The following is a 21,402-nucleotide window of genomic DNA, read 5'->3' on the forward strand; positions in this document are numbered from 1 at the left end:
GCAAGATCAAACCAGTTATCCTTAGATGCTTATACAAATGCGGAGAAGTATCGGTCAATAAGCAGAGAAACTGGAAGTGCTAATAAATAATACACTATGACATTGTGTTGGCATAACTGAAACTTGGTGGGAAAGTACCATGATTGGAATGTTGGTGTGGATGGGTATAGTTTGCTCAGGAAGGTATAGACAGGGGAAAAAGGGAGGAGGTGTTGCTTATATATTAAAAATGTACACACTTGGACTGAGGTGGGATGGAATAGGAGATGGAAGTGTTGAGAGTCTCTGGGTTAGGATAAAAGGGTGGAAAACAAGGGTAATGTCGTTCTAGGAGTCTACTACAGGCCACCTAACCAGGTGGAAGAGGTGGTTGAGACTTTTTTTAATCAACTAAAAAATCATCCAAAGCCCAAGATTTGGTGGTGATGGGGGACTTCAACTATCCAGATATATGTTGGGAAAATAACACCGGGCACAGAGTATCCAGTAAGTTCCTGGACTGCATTGCAGACAACTTTTATTTCAGAAGGTTGAAAAAGCTACTAGGGGGAAGCTGTTCTAGACTTGATTTTAACAAATAGGAGACTTGTTGAGAATTTGAAAGTAGAAGGAAGCTTGGGTGAAAGTGATCATGAAATCATAGAGTTTGCAACTCTAAGGAAGGGTAGAAAGAGTACAGCAAAATAGAGACAATGGATTTCAGGAAGGCAGATTTTGGTAAGCTCAAAGAACTGATAGGTAAGGTCCCATGGGAATCAAACTGAGGGGAAAAAACTGAGGAGAGTTGGCAGTTTTTCAAAGACACTATTAAGGGCCCAAAAGCAAGCTATTCCAATGGGTAGGAAAGATAGAAAATGTGGCAAAAGACCACCTTGGCTTAACCACGAGATCTTGCATGACCTACAAAAATAAAAAGGAGTCATATAAAAAATGGAAGCTAGGTCAGATTACAAAGGATGAATATAGGCAAATAACACGGGAATGCAGGGCAAGATTAGAAAGGCAAAGGAACAAAATGAGCTCAAACTAGCTATGGGAATAAAGGGAAACAAGAAGACTTTTTATCAATATTAAAGCAAGAGGAAGACCCAGGACAGGGTAGGCCACTGGTCAGTGAGGGGGAGAAACAGTAACAGGAAACTTGGAAATGGCAGAGATGCTTAATGACTTCTTTGTTTCAGTCTTCACTGAGAAGTCTGAAGAATGTCTTACATAGTGAATGTTTATGGGAAGTGGGTAGGATTAGAAGATAAAATAAAAAAAAGCAAGTTAAAAATCATTAGAAAAGTTAAATGCCTGCAAGTCACCAGGGCCTGATGAAATGCATCCTAGAATACTCAAGGAGTTAATAGAGGAGGTATCTGAGTCTCTAGCTATTATCTTTGGAAAGTCATGGGAGACAAGAGAGATTCCAGAAGACTGGAAAAGGACAAATATAGTGCCATCTATAAAAAGGGAATAAAAACAACCCAGGAAACTACAGACCAGTAGTTTAACTTCTATGCCAGGGAAGATAATGGAGCAGTAATGAAAGAAATCATCTGCAAACACTTGAAGGTGGTAAGGTGATAAGGAATAGCCAGCATGGATTTGTAAAGAACAAATCGTGTCAAACCAATCTGTAGCTTTCTTTGATAGGATAACAAGTCTTGTGAATAAGGGAGAAGCGGTGGATGTGGTATGCCTAGACTTTAGTAAGGCATTTGATACAGTCCTCCCAGTTTTGCCCTGACCCTCCTTTCTCTCTGCCATTATAGCCCACGATCCCTCTTGTTTCTGACCCATCTCCCAGGTCTTCATGTTCCCCACTTACCTGTGGGCTTTGCTCACCTATCCCCGTCGAACCTAGTTTAAAGCCCTCCTCACTAGGTTAGCCAGCCTGTGTGCAAACAGGGTACATTTTACTCCATCTTGACTTATTACAGGCAGAGCTGGTAGCACCACCTTAGTTAAGGTTGTCCAACATTTTTCATTATAGAACCCTGTTTTCATATGCTTGCAACTTTGCCTAAATTTAACCATTTTGAAATTTTACATGCCAAGTAAAATTTACATGCCAGGCTGAATTTGTTGTAGAAAATTTCAGCAAAGATGGTTCCATCATTTCTGAAAACAAGGTTATAGAAAAAATATGTTGTTTTGCCCATATCAAAAAGTCTTACAGCCATTTAATCGGGAAGCTCTAGTCCCTCCCTACTTTGAAACTGAGACAAACACATTCTGACTCTATAGGTCAGTGGTTATAGTAATTGCCTAGGGTGCGGAAAACCAGGTTTTAAGTGCCTCTGAAACAGACTATTGGTTGTTTTGGAATCTCTCCTAGTTTTGACCAGAAATTCCATCCTGGACCCATGAAAACTTCCAGACAAAAGATGTGTCAAAACTGGTCCATTTCCACAAAAAGTTGCGGTTTTGACAAATCTGCCCCCTTCTTACTCTCCACCCCTCAAAAGAAAAGAAAGAAAAAAGTGTTGAGAAATTCTTGACCAACTATACTTAGGTGCCAAAATACCTTTAAAAATCTGGCCTTTAGGAGCCTAAGGCCTGGTCTACACTGGGCGGGAGGGGAGTGGGGTGTCAATACAAGATATGCAACTTCAGCTACGAGAATAGCGTAGCTGAAGTCGATGTATCTTATTTCGACTTACCTCCCATCCTCACAGCGCGGGATCAACGGCTGCGGCTCCCCTGTCAACTCTGCTACTGCTGCTTGCCCTGGTGGAGTTCTGGAGTCAACAGGAGTGGATTCGGGGATTGATATATCGCATCTAGACGAGACGCGATATATCGATTCCCGATAGATTGATCGCTACCCGCTGATTTGGCGGGTAGTCTGGACATACCCTAAGTCTCATTGAAAGTCATTTCTAAAATGGGACTTAGGCATTTTTGAAGATTTTATCCTACATCTTTAGCTGGTGCACACAGGTGTAGTTTCAATGAAACAAATAGTGCTATGCTGATTTATGACAGCTCAGGAATTAGCCCATCACCATTTAAAAGTACTGAAATATTTACTTTTGACTAGAATAACTGCAAAATTGCTGAAGCTAGAAAGAAAGGTGTATAGTACTCCTACAGAAAAGCATGGGGAAACCTTGTGTCACTCAACAGTTACTTACTTGGCAGTGATGGATACAGGAATTCAAAGCGCAATGAGTTAGGGTTGTCTAAGCACAGGGCTGGGAGTCAAGAGTTCTTCTCCCACCTCTGACTCTGTGTCACCTTGATAAATCATCTCTTTCACCAACATTAAATATATCTAAAGAAAAATGACTCATGCAACAGCTATACTAGCTGCAGTGACAGCCGGCTGCTCTCTTTACCTTGTAACTATAGTGTGCTGAATAGTTGACCCATTTCCTGACATCACTCTTGTCCTCTACAGAAATGGACCGAACAGTGGCTTTGGATGCTGAAGTGGTGGGCATGTCAAACTCCACGTCCACATAGCAGACAAAACTGGAAGGCACTTCCCGGTCAGAGCCAAGCTCCAGGTGGCAAAAGAAGCAGTGAGGATGGCCAGAAGCTGGGAAGAGACAGAAAATGAAACGTAAAACTGTTGTGAAGATTAACAAAGGCAACACCTAGGAAGAAGCATCTTAAAACAGAGGTAAACAGAGAATCTGCTTGAGTAAGTTATGAAATCATAATAGCTACAGTGCAGCTGGAGCTTCCAGAGATGACTAAAGTAAACAAGCTGCAGGAATGATAGTTGATCATTCCAGAGCGGCTTCAGTAAATGAGAATTCTGGGTATAAACCAGTCACCACAGGGATCAGGAAGGAATTCTCCAACCTATTTCCATGTACAGCACTGGTGTACTGTGGGCAGTTTTTTACTTCCTCTGATGCATCAGGTATTGGGCGCTGCCAAAGGCAGGATCTTGCAGTACACAGTACAATGTTGTCTTTCATCTGAGAATGACACTGGCCTTTCAGCTAGATATTATAACCATTTTATAGATAGGAAAATAAAATTAAAAAAATGATTTCTTTAAGGTCACACAGCAAGTCAATGGCCAAGCTAGAAACAGAACCCAGGAATTCCAACTTCTAGTTCATTATTCCATCCCCATACAAAACAGTCACTCCTTAGAAAGGGCAATGTAAGTGATAATTTAAAATTGTAGTGATCTGTGAGCATTACATTTTGTTTTTTGTCTCCTTTGTCCTGTTGGAAAGCAGTGTGGTCTAGTCATTAGAGCACAGGCTGGCCATCAGGACATATGGGTTCTATTCCTGCCTGTCATCAACTCACTGTGACCTTGGGCAAGTCACTTAACCTCTTTGTGCCTCAATTTTTCTATCAGCAAAATGAGGCTAGTATCTTTCAAAAGCACTTTGAGAACCTTGGCTGAAGGGTGTTCGATTGATTCGAAGCATGATTATTATCCTTACATTTGTCTAAGTAAAACAAATCCATGCATGACACAACAAGGCTCTGGCCACCTGGTTGTACATGGTGATGTTTAATTTCTAACCATCCATTTTGCAATCACTATGGGAGCATTTACCTTTTATACAGGTGATCAAGATGCACACTGAGAAGCTAAAAAGGAATGCGAAAGGTTGAGTTTGGGAAGTAAGAGCGGAAAGAAGCCTGAAAGCCCTCCACATGGAGCAGAATGAGAGTACTATACATGATGGGCTTACAGGATTGTGCCTTGGAAGACCAGCAGTTGAGACAACTACCCAAACAATGAGCACACCCAGAGTTTATTCCAAAACATGCAACCCCCTGAGCCTGCAAAGCAAGGCAGGGTATCTTCAATGATAGTACCAACTCTTAGCACTGACAGGGTGAAGTTCAACCCTGTGCAGAGAGCCAGCATTAGACAACGCCTAAGCGCCTCTGAGTCCCACTTCAGCCCTCAAAATAGAGCTCAAAATGGGATTTATAGGCCTTGTGCAAGTCCCTCTTCAGAGAGGTGAATTCCATCCACACAGCATTTGGTATTTTCAAAGCACTGCACAAACACTACTCAACCATGCACAAAGGCTTCCTAATGAAGTTTAAGGTAAATGCTGCTTCTGGTCAGGCCAGAAATAACAATTATTATTATTATTAATAAATAATAATATTTTATATTGCTTCAGCCAGGTTGGGGTCCCACTGTGCTAAGGACTGGATAAATGTTCAGAATGCACTGGTGTTCCCATCTTCAGCTGGACGAGGGTGTGCAGAGACAAAAAACAATGAAGAACAAGGGCATTAATTGAACTTTTACAGACTTCAAATATGCCTTGATGGAAGTTTTGGGTCAAGATTCAAGGATCCTAATGGGGTTTAAGGATCCAGAATGGCTTTGCTCTTCCATAACGGAAAAGCAACTGGAAGCAGGTTTCCAAGAAAATTCCAGTTGTCTACATCCTGAACAAGTTTTAAGGGCTGTGTCTTCTCCATATATATTAAATCAAGAGCCTATCAAAGGACATGCTTCAGGAGGAGGAGGAAAAGGTTTAATTTAAAAGAGAACAAAGAATCCCTCCCCCAAGATTAAAATAATATGGTACTCATTTGTTCCTTGTGTTGCAAAGAAAAGGAGACTAAGATTTTATTTTTTCCAATAAATGGACCTTAAATAAATAAATAATTTAAACACCGCTGAACTTTAATTCTGGCTTTTCATCTTCAAAACACTTTGCGGACAATTTTTAAAAAGCATCTAAATGACTTAGGAGACTCTGGCTACATCTACACTGCAGCTGAGAGGTATGATTCCCAGATTGGTGTGCTGTGCTTATGTTAGTGTACTAAAAATAGCAGTGTAGTTGTGGCAGCTTGGGCTAACTGCCTAAGTACCACTCTGACCAAGATTTCAGGTATGTACTTGGACGGTGAGCCTGAGCTGCTGCTTGTGCCATCATGGCCACACTGACACTTTTAGTGCACTAGCTTGAGCAGAGTAGTGCATATACATCTACCTGAGAGGGGAACTACACCTCCCAGCTGCAGTGTAGATGTAGCCTATGGACATGTCTACATTGCAATCCACAGGTGTGACTGTAGCTAGTGTAGACATAACCAAACTAGCTCTGATCCAGATAGATCACAGCTAGCTCAAGTAACAGTAGCAGTGAAGTTGTGGCAGCATGATTGTCTGCAAGATATAGCCCTGCCTGCCTTGGATCCTGAGTACATACTCAAGTGCTGGTGCTGCCGCAGCTTCACTGCTATTGTTACTCGAGCTAGCTTTGACAAACCAGCTCAGGTATGTCTACACTGGCTGCAAATACACCTCCCTATTGCAGTGTAGACACATACCCTAAGTACCATTTTCAAAAATAATATGTAAATACATTTAAAAATCTGGGCCTTTTGTCACTTACGAGGCTAAGTCCCACTGACTTTTGAAAACAGGACTTAGACGCTTTGAAAACTGTACCCATTCTCTATATTTAATCCACAGACCATCACTGTGAGGTAAGGAAGTATTCCTGTTTGGGGCGGGGAGAACTGAGGCACAGAGAGGTTAAGGACCAAACTGTGTCTGACTACAGCATGGATGCACAAGGGAAGAGGGGACAAGGAATCTTTCCCAACATTGTATATGTTGGGGCTGGTACAATTATCATCTCCCTTAAGCACAGAGACTGTATTCTCCTAGAATCTCTGTCAGCAGAAACACCCCAGAAAGGGAGACTAACGTGGATAGGAGGCAGCATTATATCCACACCTCCAGTGGTCAGTGGAGTTGTCTGGCCAGAGAGAGCAGAGCATGCTGAACCATCTGGAGGGATGGTGGATTTTCATGTGAGTGGTAAATGGCACATCCCTCAGGGCCGTCCTTAGGATTAATGGTGCCCTAGGTGGGATTATTAAACTGGTGCCCCTGTGCTTGACTTGCTCTGAGCAACACAAACATAAGCTTACATTATTGGAAAACTTGCCACATGCATCTTATTAAAACCAGTTTAACTTAATTAAGCACACTGTAACGCTGATGGACTAGCACTAAAAAGTAGCACTATAGAAAAAATTCTGATTTGACAGAATGATGCAAATAATATTTTTTAAATTTGTCAACATTTTATTGGAAATTTATATGAAGAAGTATTGAAACAAGGATTTGTTTTTAATTAAAAGCAATCTTTCTAGCTTTTTTGGCTGCAAAACCAGTAATGTCATCGTATGACAAAGACAAAGTGATGTCTTGTTTGATTGCAAGAACAGCAAGACCAGTCAAGTGTTCCTGACTCATTGTAGAGCGGAGATAGTTTTTAATGAGCTTTAGTTTTGAGAAACTCTGTTCTCTTGATGTTACTATTACAGGAATTGTCAGTAGAATACGAGTGGCAATGTACACATTAGGAAATATATATCTCTCTCTCTCAACAAGTTTGCTGGTATGAATAAACTGTACAATGTCCATCATTGATTTTGCATGTGGCAACATTGATGACAGTGTACTCAATTCTTCGCACAGTTCAAGTCCATTTAAATCAAAACTATCACCGTGCTTCAGGAGGCTCTCTAGGTTCTTGCACTTCGTCATTAGTTACTCTTGTTTTCCTATTTCGTTGAATTTAGTCCCACTCAGCCTGCTACCAGCTGAGTGAATGGAATTCCAGGGCGACAGTGGTTTGAGAGGCTCAGCCGGGGTCTCAGCTGCCAGCCTGCTTAGCCCACTGCCAGCCTGGGATTCCTTGGGGTCCCCAGGCCAGAAGTGGGTGCTGAGTGGGGCCAGCAGCCAGGATCCCAGCTGGCAATGGAGCAGCAGCCAGAACCCCAGAGCATCAAAAATCTGCTGGCATGCCACCTTTGGCATGTAAGCTGTAGGTTGCCGACCCCTGCTCTATACCAGTGGTTCCCAAACTGGGATACGTGAACCCCTGGGGGTTAGCAGAATGTTACAAGAGGTTCACCAGAAAAATTTCACTAGTGGCAGCCAGAAGACCCTGGGTATTGGAGACAGCAGGTGGGACCCGGTTACAGGGCAGACACCCCGAGCCCCAGGGAGAGCGGGGCCGGGCAGTTTGGGCTGGCAGCCTGAGTTCCGGCGGTCAGCGCGGGAGCTGGCAGCCCAAGCCCCAGGGAGAGTGGGGCCGGGCAGTTGGGGCTGGCAGCCCGAGTCCTGGCGGTCAGCAAGGGAGCGGCAGCCTGAACTCCAGTGTTCTGTGCAGGGCTGGGAGTCCGAGTAACAGGAAGAGAGAGGCTGGGCAGCTGGGGCTGGCAGCCTGAGCCCTGCCCCTGTCAGCAGGGGAGCCGGCAGCCCGAACCCCAGCCTGAGCCCCAGGAAGAGCGGGGCGGGCAATTGCTGCATCCATCACACTGAGGAAATTTAAACTTAAATCCCTGAAAATATTCATTTTGGGGGGGTGGGGTTCATGACATATCACAATTTAGTGAAAGGGGTTCACGGGCTGTTAAAGTTTGGGAACCCCTGCTCTATACACTAGTAAAGAGATGAGCATATTATAGTTGCTGAAGGGCTCTATTTAGCAGTAACAGGGCTATAGGAAAGTCAGTCAACATTTTTTGTTTCTCTGATGAAAACTGGCCCATTCTCTTCCCCATAGCAAACTTGTCACAATAATTGTCAACAACTTAATTTTCTGTTTTTGGCTAAGATATTAATTTTTTTTAATTGAAATTGAATTCAGGATTGTTAGCAAGCATTTTTGGCAAACAAATTTGTTAAATGACAATCTAAATGGCAACACAGCACTGCTTTCATGCTTGGCTCACCCCCCCCAGCCTGCTGGTCCAACAGCTGAAGTAGTGGAGGAGATAGGTGGAAAACTACAGGACCCCAAAATCCACCTCTTGGGGTGCAGAGTGGCAACAGCAGCAGTAAACCCTCAGGACTGATCACACGCCAGTGGGCACCACTGCCAGCCCAGTGGACCATGGTGAATTTAGCACAGCATCTGATCTCAGGGACAGGGCACCCATGGAGCCACAGCAGCTCATCCTGCCCTGTGTAACTCCGCCCGGGAGAGAGACGTGCTCCCCAGCTAGGGTGACCAGATCCAGATGTCCTGATTTTATAGGGCCAGTGCCGATATTTGGGGCTTTGTCTTACTTAGGCACCAGGAGCCTATATAAGAAAAAGACTCCAAAATTGGGACTGTCCCTATAAAAGTGGGACATCTGCTCACCCTACCCCAACTCCCTGTCCTGATTTTTTGCACATGCTCTCTGGCTATCCCCAACTCAGCCCTGTGGGACCATTCCAATCCTGGCTGCCTGCCAAGAAAGTGAGTTACTTTCGCTTTCATTCTTCAGTAGGCAGCCAGGGAGGGGAGGGGGGACAGAGAGGTGCTCCATGGGGGGAGGGTGAAAGGACGGGGTGCTGCGTGGGGCAGGGGGAAGAAGAATGGATGTTATGGGGGACAACAAAGGATACTGCCAGAGCCACCGAGCCTGCCTCACATCACACCGGAGGAAAGAGTCACACTCACAGGTGAGTTCCTTCCCTCACCCCTTCCCAGCAACCCCAGCAGCCAATCCCCTCCTTCAGACTGTGCTGCATTTGGCTCTCTCTAGGACCCAGCAGCCCTGCTCTTACATGCTCCACTGCTTCTCATCCGTCTGGCAGAGCGGTGCCCCCAGACCTAGTGGTGCCCTAGGCGGCTGCCTATGGCTAAGGACGGCCCTGACATCCCTGATACAAACACCACCCCCTGCCAACTTTGAAATCCCTGCTTCAAAGCATGAGGTCACTAGAACATTTCAGAGGAAAGATCTTAATAATTTTTTAACATGGGCTAAACAATGGATGAGTCCCTAGCCTCTCTCTCTGATTCCTCTCTGGCTGAAGTTTAAAAAAAAAAGGGCAAAAAAAAAAAGCCAGAGGAAGACCCCTGGCATGTAAAAATTTAAGCCCAAACAGTTAAAGTTTGTCAAAACAGGGTCTTGTAATAGGAAATGTCAAACAACCTAAATGATAGGTGGTGCAACTAGCCCCACCTATAACACAAAAAAACCTTGGACACTGCCTAACATCATGAGAATGAAGCTAAACACTGAACCTACTTCTCTGGCAACACAGGACAAATAAGCAAGGTCTTTAACTGTCACGACAAACATAATGTTTATTTGAACTGACTGTTTCTGATTGTTTATAGAGTGCCACTGATGCACTTGAGACAAAATAAACGTGGTCCCTGCTGTGAAAAACTTGTAATCTAAGGGCCTCAGCCAACTCCCACCAACCAAACACAGTCAATGGTAAAATTCCCACTGACTTCAAAGAGAGCAGGATCAGTCCCTAAATTAGCCTAAATTATGTTAGTTTACATATAACATGACCCCATGAACTGTAGTCAGTCGAACTCTGCACAACTGAACTGAGCTATAAATCATGGGGGGAAGGTGTCATTTATTTTTAAACTATTTGATCAATTCTAGTAGTAATAACGAGTAACAGTACATGCAAATTTCACTGTGCACATCATTCAAACATTTACTGTTGGTGCCCACTCAAATGTCTGGCACTTATGTTATATAAGTGAAATGTCTGTGAATGCAAAAATACACAAAGTTATTATGACATATATGGAATCCATGCAGTCATTAATTGATCAGGGGTCACAAAATATAATTTCATTATAGTTCTATTTCCCCCACCACGCCCAATCAGACTCCTCGGTCTGAAAGACAGATAAAGTTTGTAGTAAAACCGAGGAGAAGACATCAGACAGATTTATCCTCTTCTGGGCTTCCTGCATCCCTGAGGCACGAACACCTCAGTCTCATTTTCAGTGACTCACCTCTCACAATAAAGTCCATGTTGAAAATTATCTGTGTTTCAGAAATGGGCTAGAGCTGCCATGTTTGGAAGGGACCTGGTTCTAATCTGTCCCCGAAGTTCAGAGGTGGTGAGATCTAGGGTTTTAATTTGGCCCAGTTTATAGGTAGGGCCAGCCAGCATGCTTGGGACTGGATTCATAGTCAAACTGCTCCACAGTTCAGGATATCTAGATCCAAGAATCTGGACTGGGTCACACCTCTGCTTTGTCTGTACAGCTTTTTCCCATGATCATGACCATGAAGCCTCTGTATAGATATTTTCTTAACACTCTTTTGTTCCACTGTCTAGTGGATAAAAACACGTTAGTTCTCTTGTACTGGATCACATCCAGTTGTGACTGAGGCTCTGTGGGGCTTATAAATAGGCTTCATCAGCCAGCGTCAACAAGTTAATTGTGAATCAGAGAAGAGCAACAGAGTTTACCAAGCTGTTCTGGGAAGAAGCTCAGCAACATACTCCATAGAATCCTGCCATTAGTTACCTCCAAGAGAAAAAAACAGGCTAAATACATGGATTGTTTGATTCAGTCATATGCTTTTGAATTTGTAGCCACAAACAAATGGCCCAGATGCTTTCGCAGATGACCTTGGCGGCAGGTCATAAAGCTGGAGAGCATAAGGCCTGTTCATATCAGAAACCACAAAGACAAGAAGTTGGGATAAGGCAATAAAGCTACAGGAATAATTCCTAGGATTTTATGATCTGCAAGTGAACACTGGGTTAAATGGTTTAGGACTTGGTTACCTGAGCGACCCACCACTCTCCCCCTCCAATACCACCTTCAGTGGCAGTCAGTAAGGACAGGCAGCTAAATCCCCCTTGATTTAAACTGGAGGGGGCTGCTGCATAGTATTTTCCATGGAGGTCCTTGAAAGTAGAATTTACCCTCCCTTTTTGGCCGACCAGAGCCTGGATTTGTCAACATTCAGGGAATGCAGCAAAGCCCACCTTTTGATGGCTAGATGGGTGGGTCTCTATTATTATATTTTGGGTGACTGTTGTGGGTGGCTTCATTCAGGCAGCTGTGTATTTTTTAAAAATTTATTGTATATTCTGAGCATCTAGAGTAGGGGTCAGCAACCTTTCAGAAGTGGTGTGCCGAGTCTTCATTTATTCACTCTAATTTAAGGTTTCGCGTGTCAGTAATACATTTTAATGTTTTTAGAAGGTCTCCTTCTATAAGTCTATAATATACAACTAAACTATTGTTCTATGTAAAGCAAGTAAGGTTTTTTAAATGTTTAAGAAGCTTCATTTAAAATTAAATTAAAATGCAAAGCCCCCCTGGACCAGTGGCCAGGACCCAGGCAGTGTGAGTGCCACTGAAAATAAGCTTTTGCGCCGTCTTTGGCGTGTGTGCCATAGGTTGCCTACCCCTGATCTAGAGCCACGGGATAAGTGCTGTCAAGAAATATACCTCCACCAATAGTTTAGGATTCCCGCCCATATCACCTCCCCTAGATTCAGTGGCCATGTCATAATGCTTGCTCCCCTTTCCTTTCCCTCAAATCATAATGTGACCTGACAGGAAGGGCTGTTTGCAGGCAGGGCACCCTGCCTCCTCCCAGGTGTATCAGACAGTCAGTTAGCACACATGTGCTGCTACTGCTCAGTACTGTGTGGGAAGACTCCCCAACAGCAGGGATTGCATTTCAGCTTCATCCTCCCCTGCTGGGAGGCAGATGTAAGGTTACAGACAGACATAAAGACAAATAATTAGAGACTTGGGTTAACATTTCACATAAAGGTGAAAGTGGGTAAGGGAGCATCACTAATGGCTTGAGCATGCAAAAGAGTCTAGAATTCTGGAATCTGTGAGCATTCTGCTAATGACATACTGTATGAATTTAGACAAGTCACTTAAGGTTATGTCTATACTTTGAACTGGAGGTGTAAATTCCAGCTCAGGGACACATACCTGGACTAATGACTGAGCTAGTACACTAAAAATAGAGCATAGTTGTGGTGGTGTGAGGGATAGCAGCCCTGAGTACTTGCCTAACAACTTGGATGTGTATGTACTTAGGGCAGCTAGCCCCTCCCGCTGCCAGGGCTACACTCTATTTTTAGCATGCTAGCTTGATCAGAGCTAGCAGGGGTATGTCACGTTGAGCTGGAAATTGCACCTTCCATCTTGAAGCGCAGACATATGCTTAATCTCTGTGGGCTTCAGTTTTCCCCGCTGTAATGTCTGTAAAGCACACTGAGATCCTCAGATGGATGATACCAGAGAAGAATAATTGTCACTGAACTTCACCCCCTGACCTGAAGGGTCATGCAGGCAGCACAGTGGGATTTTCCTAGCAAGCACATGATTATTTGTGTTTAGGGTTGGGCTGATTGTATGGTGTTTTCCAGGCATGCTGCTATTGACATGAGATTAGTCTTTCATCCTGATGTTTCTTTTTATTCCCCCTACTCTTAGCTTCTAGTCTCTCTTCCAAAGTAAACTCTCCAAGCCTCATTTGTTGTCAGAGTGATGTCTCTCCAGGTTTGTACTCTGTGGTGAGTTCCTTACTGAGCTAAAAAGTGATCCAAAAAGTGAGAAGCACCTTGTTCAATGCTTTCCTTCCCTCCTGACAAACGAGAACAGATGTTCTCAGAAAGGATCAAGTCTGGAGCATCATGGAACTTCTCTTGTAGGGAAAAAGTACAGGCAGGAATCTGCCCAGTGAGGAAGCTACAGAAACAAGTCAGTGTTTTAAACAGTGTTTATGCAAAGAATTGCATTAGCGAAGGGCATGGGAACCAGAAAGGGTAATTCACTATAAACAGAAAGTAAACTAGATGGTCAAATTTCACTGCCCAAGCTGGGTGAAGGGCAGAAAGTGAACAAATGTAATGGTGGTAAAAAGTAAATTAGATTTTGCAGATGACTTGAATGTTAATAATTAAAGGTATAACTATAAAAATACAGGGCAGGACAGGTTTTTAAGTTTTATGATTTACCTTGATAGCATCCCTTTAAATGTTAAATCAGGTCTTTGTCCCTGCCCACACTAGTTGAAAGATATAGCCACAAGTTGTTGCATAGAATACTTTTAGCTTGTAGCTACACAGTGCCCTATGTCTACACACAACCGCCATACCTGGTACATGTATGAGCTCTGGTTGCAACACATGCAGTGAGATCTTTGTCTCAGGTCTTGCTGAACCAGTGCAATTTACAACATTGTGGATAGGAAGTCACAAGGGCTGGAGCTACAGTGATTTAGCTGGTCCCCCTGATATTACAGTATACAGTGCCTTACATTTGGAAGTTACCCAAAAAGTACCTGTTTTCAGAAACAGTGTAGTGCATTATGGGAAAGCTTAGGCAAGAGTCCCAGAATGCACTGACAAAATGATGGTTGGAAGGCATATTTGCATGTGGCTACACCAAAATGGTTTTGTCAAAAACAGTGTTTCTTTGTGAGACACATTAAGCCATGGTTAGGATGAGTAAGACAACCAGCCATTTCATGCCCCTTTGAACCTTCCAAAAGGACAATGGTTTATCCACTGTACCATGTAACTCCAATGTCCCCCAGCCCCAAATATACCCCCAACCCCAAATATACCTTTCCTTTAAGTTTATCCACTCAGACAGAATACTCTCTACTCACCTGAGTTTTTGTCAGGCAGTCGGTTTATCCTCCATACAATAGAATTAAAAGCATGCTCATATTTGGCAGTTCCCAAAGTTACTCTCATTACTGGCTCAGAACCAGACACACTGGTTGACCCAAAACTGGCACCCTTGTTCACCTTGGCTTTCAAAGACTTTTCTCCCAGGACACTTTCTCTGCGGAAGTTTTTCACCCACTCATTTGGCACTGGGTAGCGGATCATCACGTTTTCACAGGGCACCTGAGTTAGAGGGTCACGGTTGGAGGAGAACCCAGTGGACATCATCAGCCAGCTCTGGACCTCCACTTCAGCACCTTTGACAGTGGCTGCTGTTCTCAGAGTGAAAGGCAAAGTCTTCTCAGCAAACACAGTCCTGAACCGCATCAGCTCAAATCGGCAGGCATCCAAGGGATTAAACTGGATAACGTGGGAGCTGTTAAACATTTCCTCGTCCACACGTGAATGAAACCGGCAGTTATACAACTTAATCCACTTAGTGGTAGTGGTGGGCATAATATCCTGCCGTGCAACGATTTCATTCCCTTTTATAAGGATGTCATTAAGGCCCAGCCTGCATTCTGCGAGGCCAGAAAGGAAGCTGAGAACATGTATATGTGTCAGCACGCTATGCTGGAGAATCCTATTGTCTCCTTTGGCCAAGATGCCATGAAACTCATCCTTGACATCAACAGTGATTTCTTCCTCTTGGTAGTTTAATCCCACTGTGCTCAGATCTGTTGATGAGGCTGGCAAGTCCATTAGTATATCCTGAACTGCGCTGATGAAACTAAGAAAGTCTTCATAATCAGTAGTGCCTAGCTTTATCACTTGTTCCCTTTCTGCTGCGTGGCTGATTGCTGGTTTAGGCTGATATTTCCTTTTCTCCTTGTAGATGGTGCGGTCTATACGTACGCTGTGTATCCTTCCATTCTCATCATAGTTTTGGAGCTTGGGCTCTGAAATCTCATGACTGATCTCAAGTTTGAATTCCCTGAAGGGCTTCTCCAGTCCCTTCTCATAAAAAAGCTGTAGATACCCGCTCGCAGTCAGCTTGACGTAGATTGGCCCCCAATGCCTAGATGACATGATGTTTTTTTTTTCTGGTATCCTGAGCATCATTGGCCAGCCATCCTTGGGCTGAGATGGGGCCAAGTTCAACAATGTGCCATCCACATCAAATGGCATCAGGGGGTCATCATCAGGTAGAGTTGGGCTGTTCAGGTGATCTGGATCTCCAATACGGAGCTGCTTGAGCTGCTCAACAGCATCTGTGTGGGTTACGTTTTTGCTTGACTCATCAAAGCTGATGGTGTCAGGTTCTTGGTAGAGGATAATAAGGGAGTCTCTTTGCTTTTGGCGTGGAGCGCTGGAGAGAGAGGAGCTGTGGGAATGCCTATCTCGTTCCTCTAAGAATGAGCTGAACGGGTTGATGGGTGAGGGTTGGACATCCCTCAGAGACTCATCCAGGAAGGGATTAGTAGCACTCCAGGGGGGTGTTCCAACAGAAGGCAGCCTATTTAAGGAGGAAAGATCTAGCTTTTGAACTTTAGTGAGGTCCAACAATGTGCTCCTGGGGCGCTCCCTCTTCTTAAAGGATGTAGCAAGATTACAATTCACATCTGCAGTCTGCGTTGCTATTGGTGGGGTGTCTGGTTTCAAGGGAGAAAGGTTCTGGAGGGAAGCAGAGCTGACTTCATTGTCATCGAATGTCACCCAGCTGGGGAAACGAGCTGTGGTTGGGGTTGGAGAGTGCCCATTCATGGGCGTGCTGTTCAGCTGCCAGTTGACAGCCTCCATATCTACCTCTTCATCTTCCTGGAAAGATGAGGAATTGTCTTTAAAGAGAGAGAAAAAGAGAGAAAAGGGAAATTTTAGTCCATTAGTCTGAAGCCAACTAGTTCTTTTCTCTAAAGGAGAAATTTGTGGGCACCGTAGTTTCCATGCACAAAATGGGCTAATTTGCATGCTGTGCAAGGGAACTGGTCAAACAACTTGGCTGAAAGGCCAAAGAGTGTGATAAGAGTTACTGAGGGCCCGGTGCCAGTCACCTCCAAAGGGACAGAGAAACAAAGGTAGAAAGAAGCAGCAGGAGACAAATGAAGAAAATAGGAATAGCAGCAGGGATTGTACCTTCCTCCTCTCTCCCAAACAAAACAAAACCTAAAAGGAGAAAACAAACACCTACCATGTTGCAGTCATTTTTTCTGTAATTTTTTTCTTTGTAGCTTTCTTCTTTACTCCCTCTCTCCTTTCATTCCTTCTCTCTTTTTCCTCTTTTGTTCCTTCTCTTCCTCATTTCTCTCTTGTTCCTTCTCTTTCTGTTCTTTCCCTTCTGCTCCCTCTCCCCCATGTGCTTTTGGGTTGTTGAATCCAATGGGAAGAGGGAGTGAAAGTGGTGGAAGGTCTTTTTTCTGCCACTCCCACTCCATCTCCATGTGCTTCGGCTGCTCTATTGCTGTTAGCATTAAAGCACATGGGGAAAGAGCATAAGCACTGGAAAAGGTGCCTGAATGACATTCATTGCACAGGAGACCTTCAACAAGGCTGTTTACTTGGCCTGCCCTGTGGAGTATTATCAGTCAGTCCTAAGAGGTCTGTGAAATGCTTCTCAGGGAAGCTATGAACTAATGATGTAGGAATGGTTAAAGAAAGGCATATTTCAGGCCTATATTGTGCAATCTTTCCCCACATTCTCTTAGTCTGACACACCGTTCTTGACCTGTAACGGCTTCTATTTTTCTAGACCTGGGCTCCCCATACACAGCTCTGCCAATGCACTTCAGTCCTGACCTGCACTACCCCCTGCTACTCCAGTCCTGGATGTTTCCCAAATAGATGCTCCCAGTGGTGGTGAATTGTGTGGCGGTGCTTATATAAAGAACACACACGACTAGGAGTGTTCTGAGGCTGAAGCATTTAATCTCCATTGGCTTGGAGAGCAGGATCACAGAAACTGCTCCCAAAGATGGACATCCTGTCTGGAATTATAATCTGCTGCTGCACCATACTTAACATGCAGAAATGTCAACATTCTTACCTCTTAAATTTGCATCAAAATGCAGATTATGTACTTTGCAAAACTCATCACTTTGAAGTGCAAGAAAAGAGACTGTAAAAACCACACTTAGGTGCTGCCTATGTTTGCACTTTGGGCAACTTGTGTGTCACATCTAGTTACTGCACAGACAAAAGCAAGCATTTAAAGTGCTGTCATCCCCTTGAAGGAGAGAGCTTGATTCCCATCTGCCTCACCCATATCAGCAAAATCTGAGACCTAAATTTAGATTCCAACTGTTGTCTACTAAACTGAACACAGAAGTCAGGAGACCTTGGTTTTAGTTCTGGCTGTGCGACTATGTGACCCTGGGTCACTTCACATTTCTGGGCCTCTGTTATGCCATCGCTACAAAAGGATGCTGACACTTACCCACCTTTGTAAAACACTTTGAGATCTACATATGGAACACGTTATGGCATTATTATCATGATCACTGGTGATTGTGTATGAAGAAGAAAGAATCCAACTAGCTTTTCAGATTCCAGTTCAATAATAAAATTATAATAATAAAAATGATACAATATTTTTCTTCCATATATCTTGAAATGCTTTATAAAAGAAAGAGTCACTATCTCAAGTTTATCAGGACATTTCCTCCTCACCCTGCACATTCAACCAGGTCTTAGTTTTAGCTTTGTACATAAGATGGAACTCTTGTACAAATCCTAACCTATCTATCCTATACCTATCTGGAACTGGAAGGGACCCTGAAAGCTCATCAAGTCCAGCCCCCTGCCTTTACCAGCAGAACCAAGTACTAATTTTGCCCCAGATTTCTAAGTGGCCACCTCAAGGATGGAACTCACAATCCTGGGTTTAGCAGGCCAATACTCAAACCATTGAGCTATCCCTCTCCTCTGACCACAGTTTCTGCACCTGGAAGGGGTGATAGATACTGCATGCTCCCTCAGTAAGCTTCCAACCCAGGTCTATACATGGATTTGGGGTGAAAGAGTGACTTTCACTTCCACACCCTTCTCTCAAACCAGCTCCAAAGCATTTTTTTTTTAAATTACCAAGTACAAAACTGACCTCAGTGGGAAAGGGCCTTCTGCTTTCTAGTCCCCATTCCCACACTGCTAAACCTCTCTACAAGTAGCTTCTCTCCTGAGTGTCCAGCTAGCAAGCATATAGCTCAGGGGTTCTCAGATTGTTGTAATGGTGACCTCTTTCACACAGCAAGTCTCTGAGTGAGACCTCCCCTTTATACATTAAAAACACTTTTTAATATATTTAATGCCAATATAAATGCTGGAGGCAAAGCAGGGTTTGTGGTGGAGGCTGACAGCTCGCAACTCCTCCATGTAATAACCTCACGACCCCCTGAGGGGTCACGACCCCCAGTTTGAGAACCCCTGATATAGCTGCTTGGAGAAAGAGCAAGGGGAGTATAAAGATGTAGTGAAGAGGCTTACAATTTTCCAGTAATCTTGGACATAGAATTTCTTGCTTCTGTTATGACTGGCGACATTTATACACAAACAGGGTCTTTGTTTCTTATGAACTCACCTGGTCCTGAGAATTATTTCCCATCTAAGGTCATAATCCATCCTTTGTGGTATCACAGCCTTGCAGAAACCAACTGTGATGCCACAGAGGATTAGGACTTCGGGTGGGTGGGACTGGCAGACAAACAGAGATCCTGATTTAATATGAAAGAAATACAGGCAGCCCTCCCACTAAAAAGAACATCTGTCAGAGTTTTCCCATGGGGTATAAGCAGGACTTTTTAAAAACAAAGCTGCTTTTGTGATACAAGAGCCTAAAAATGCAGCCAAAATTATTTTTAAAAAATGGTAGTTTTATAACTTTAAGTGACTTGATTGTTTATTTTAGGGTAAAACCAGAGCAAATTACCATTTGATTCCAGTCCTCTGTAAAGAGATCACATCATGGAACTGGGAGGCAATAGGCTGTCTTTATCCTACTCTGAAATCAAATTAAATACAGTGTTCAGTTGCTAAACTGAAGTTCGGAGAAGAAGAATAAATATTGTTTAAGGGCTGGAAGGATTACACTGATGAGGAGAACTAAACAGGCGTAGCTTGGCTAATAAGGACTAAATGGTGTGGGGAATATTATCACTGTCTACAAATATTTGAAGAATGTAAACACAGGCCAGGGAGAGAAATTATTTAGCTTTGTCTCTATGGTTATAAGTAAGTGGAGGGGGATAATATTAAGAAAAAGATAAGGTAGGATAAATATCAGGAAAGCTTCCTGAGAACTGGAAGTGCTAGCCTGAAGAATAGACTCCCAAGGGAAGTGGTGTGGAAGCTCCAATACATGGGCCATTTAAAATTAGACTAGAGCAGCGGTCTCAAAGTGCTGGCTCATGGGCCATCTGCGGCCCGAAAACCTCCCCACGGCGACCCATGGAGGAGAGATGCATGCAGCCTCGCTGCCAGCAATGTCTGCTGCAGGCGCTGGCCCCCGCAGCTCCTAGTGGCTGGGGGAGAGGGATAGAGATACCATCATTAGTCGCAGGGCAGAGTCAGCCATGGAGGCAGCATCATTAGTTGCCAGGCAGAGTCAGCGTCACTTTTTTCCACAATGAATATAAACAAGTCAAAACACCAAACACATCTATCTGATGCACACCTTGCTGCAATCCTGAAGGTTTCAACTGCTCAGTCATTGAGGTCAAACATCAACAAACTGACAGAACTGAAGCTTTGCCAGGTGTCTGGGAAACACTAAAAACGTTCTGGCAAGTTAAGAATTATATAAAGTTGCATGACAGTTTTATTATTTCTAAGAAATAAAAAATACAATAAACATTTTCTTTTCTGACCACCACCTTCAGTGACACTATTGGCTCGCTGGGAGGATCTGAGGACTGGCACTTGCCTAAGGTAAATTGAGTTTGAGACCCCTGGACTAGAGTCACTATACCAGGGGTCGGCAACCTTTCAGAAGTGGTGTGCCAAGTCTTCATTTATTCATTCTAATTTAAGGTTTTGTGTGCCAGTATTACATTCTAACATTTTTAGAAGGTCTCTTTCTATAAAAGTCTATAATATATAACTAAACTATTGTTATATGTAAAGTAAACAAGGTTTTTAAAATGCTTAAGAAGCTTCATTTAAAATTAAATTAAGATGCAGAGATCCCCGGACCGGTGGCCAGGACCCGGGCAGTGTGAGTGCCACTAAAAATCAGCTTACCTACCCCTGCACTAGACCAATATATTGTGAGGAACAATCTTGAACAGGCCAAAGGATGGAGTAGTTGGGACTGAATGGAATTGTCTCCATTTCTAATTTAGATGAATTTATGAATCAGCGTGGCCATTTTTTTTTTAAAACACAAAGGGAATTTTTTCATTCCATGTTACAAAACATCAGCATTTCTAAATTGAAAGTGAGAGAGACCCTTCAATACAGTGACACTTTGAGAGGTGTGGCTAAAAGAGGTCTGTCGTATCTTACACGCATTTAACATACGTGATTTCAGCTTTATGCAGTCGGCAGAAACAAAACAAACAAAAAAGAAAAATAACAATTTTAATACTGTACCTATAGTGCGGGTGATTCCACTTGCCATTATACTCAACGTAATTTTGACTATACGCAATTCTCGCTTTACGCGCTGACTGTGGAATGTAACCCCAGGTAAGATGCGACAGACATGTATTCACTGAACAGATAAGAGCAGCACTTTACCATCCTGCAGGAATAGCTGGATTTGATTTAAGCACGTTAATATTTCCACTGCACAAAATATATCAAGACTTGCTGACAGAGAGCAGAAGACCTGACAGAGAATGAATCCAGAATGAGAAGGGTTAGTTCTGCACTAAAGAAAAGAAAAAACAGTCAAAATAAAGCAGTCAAGCCCCTTTCTCTCTCTTGCTTAATGTGCTTTGTTTCTGGAAAGCAAATGACTTCTATAGATATATTGTTAGCCAAAATTAAAATGTCTTTTAACTGCTAGAATTCCCTTGCCAGAAGGCATCCTGCCATAGCTCCAGCCC

The 21,402-nt window shown here is 43.5% G+C and overlaps 1 protein-coding gene across 4 annotated transcripts in view; it reads right to left on the reverse strand.

The window, feature by feature from the left end:
- The window catches only part of STON2 (stonin 2), a 113,358-nt gene that overhangs the window by 20,277 nt on the left and 71,679 nt on the right, over positions 1-21,402 (reverse strand). For all 4 annotated transcript variants that reach the window (XR_012655822.1, XR_012655821.1, XM_032797588.2 and 1 more), the window contains 2 exons: positions 14,365-16,203; positions 3,327-3,529 (listed from right to left, as the gene is read on the reverse strand). Coding sequence is in view for 2 of the 4 variants with exons in the window: in XM_032797588.2 (XP_032653479.1) it covers positions 3,327-3,529; positions 14,365-16,203 (2,042 nt within the window). In the remaining 2 variants the exon portion in view is untranslated. The remainder of the gene's footprint in view (positions 1-3,326; positions 3,530-14,364; positions 16,204-21,402) is intronic.

Source organism: Chelonoidis abingdonii, chromosome 4 (assembly GCF_003597395.2).
Source record: "Chelonoidis abingdonii isolate Lonesome George chromosome 4, CheloAbing_2.0, whole genome shotgun sequence".
Lineage (NCBI taxonomy): Eukaryota > Metazoa > Chordata > Testudines > Testudinidae > Chelonoidis > Chelonoidis abingdonii.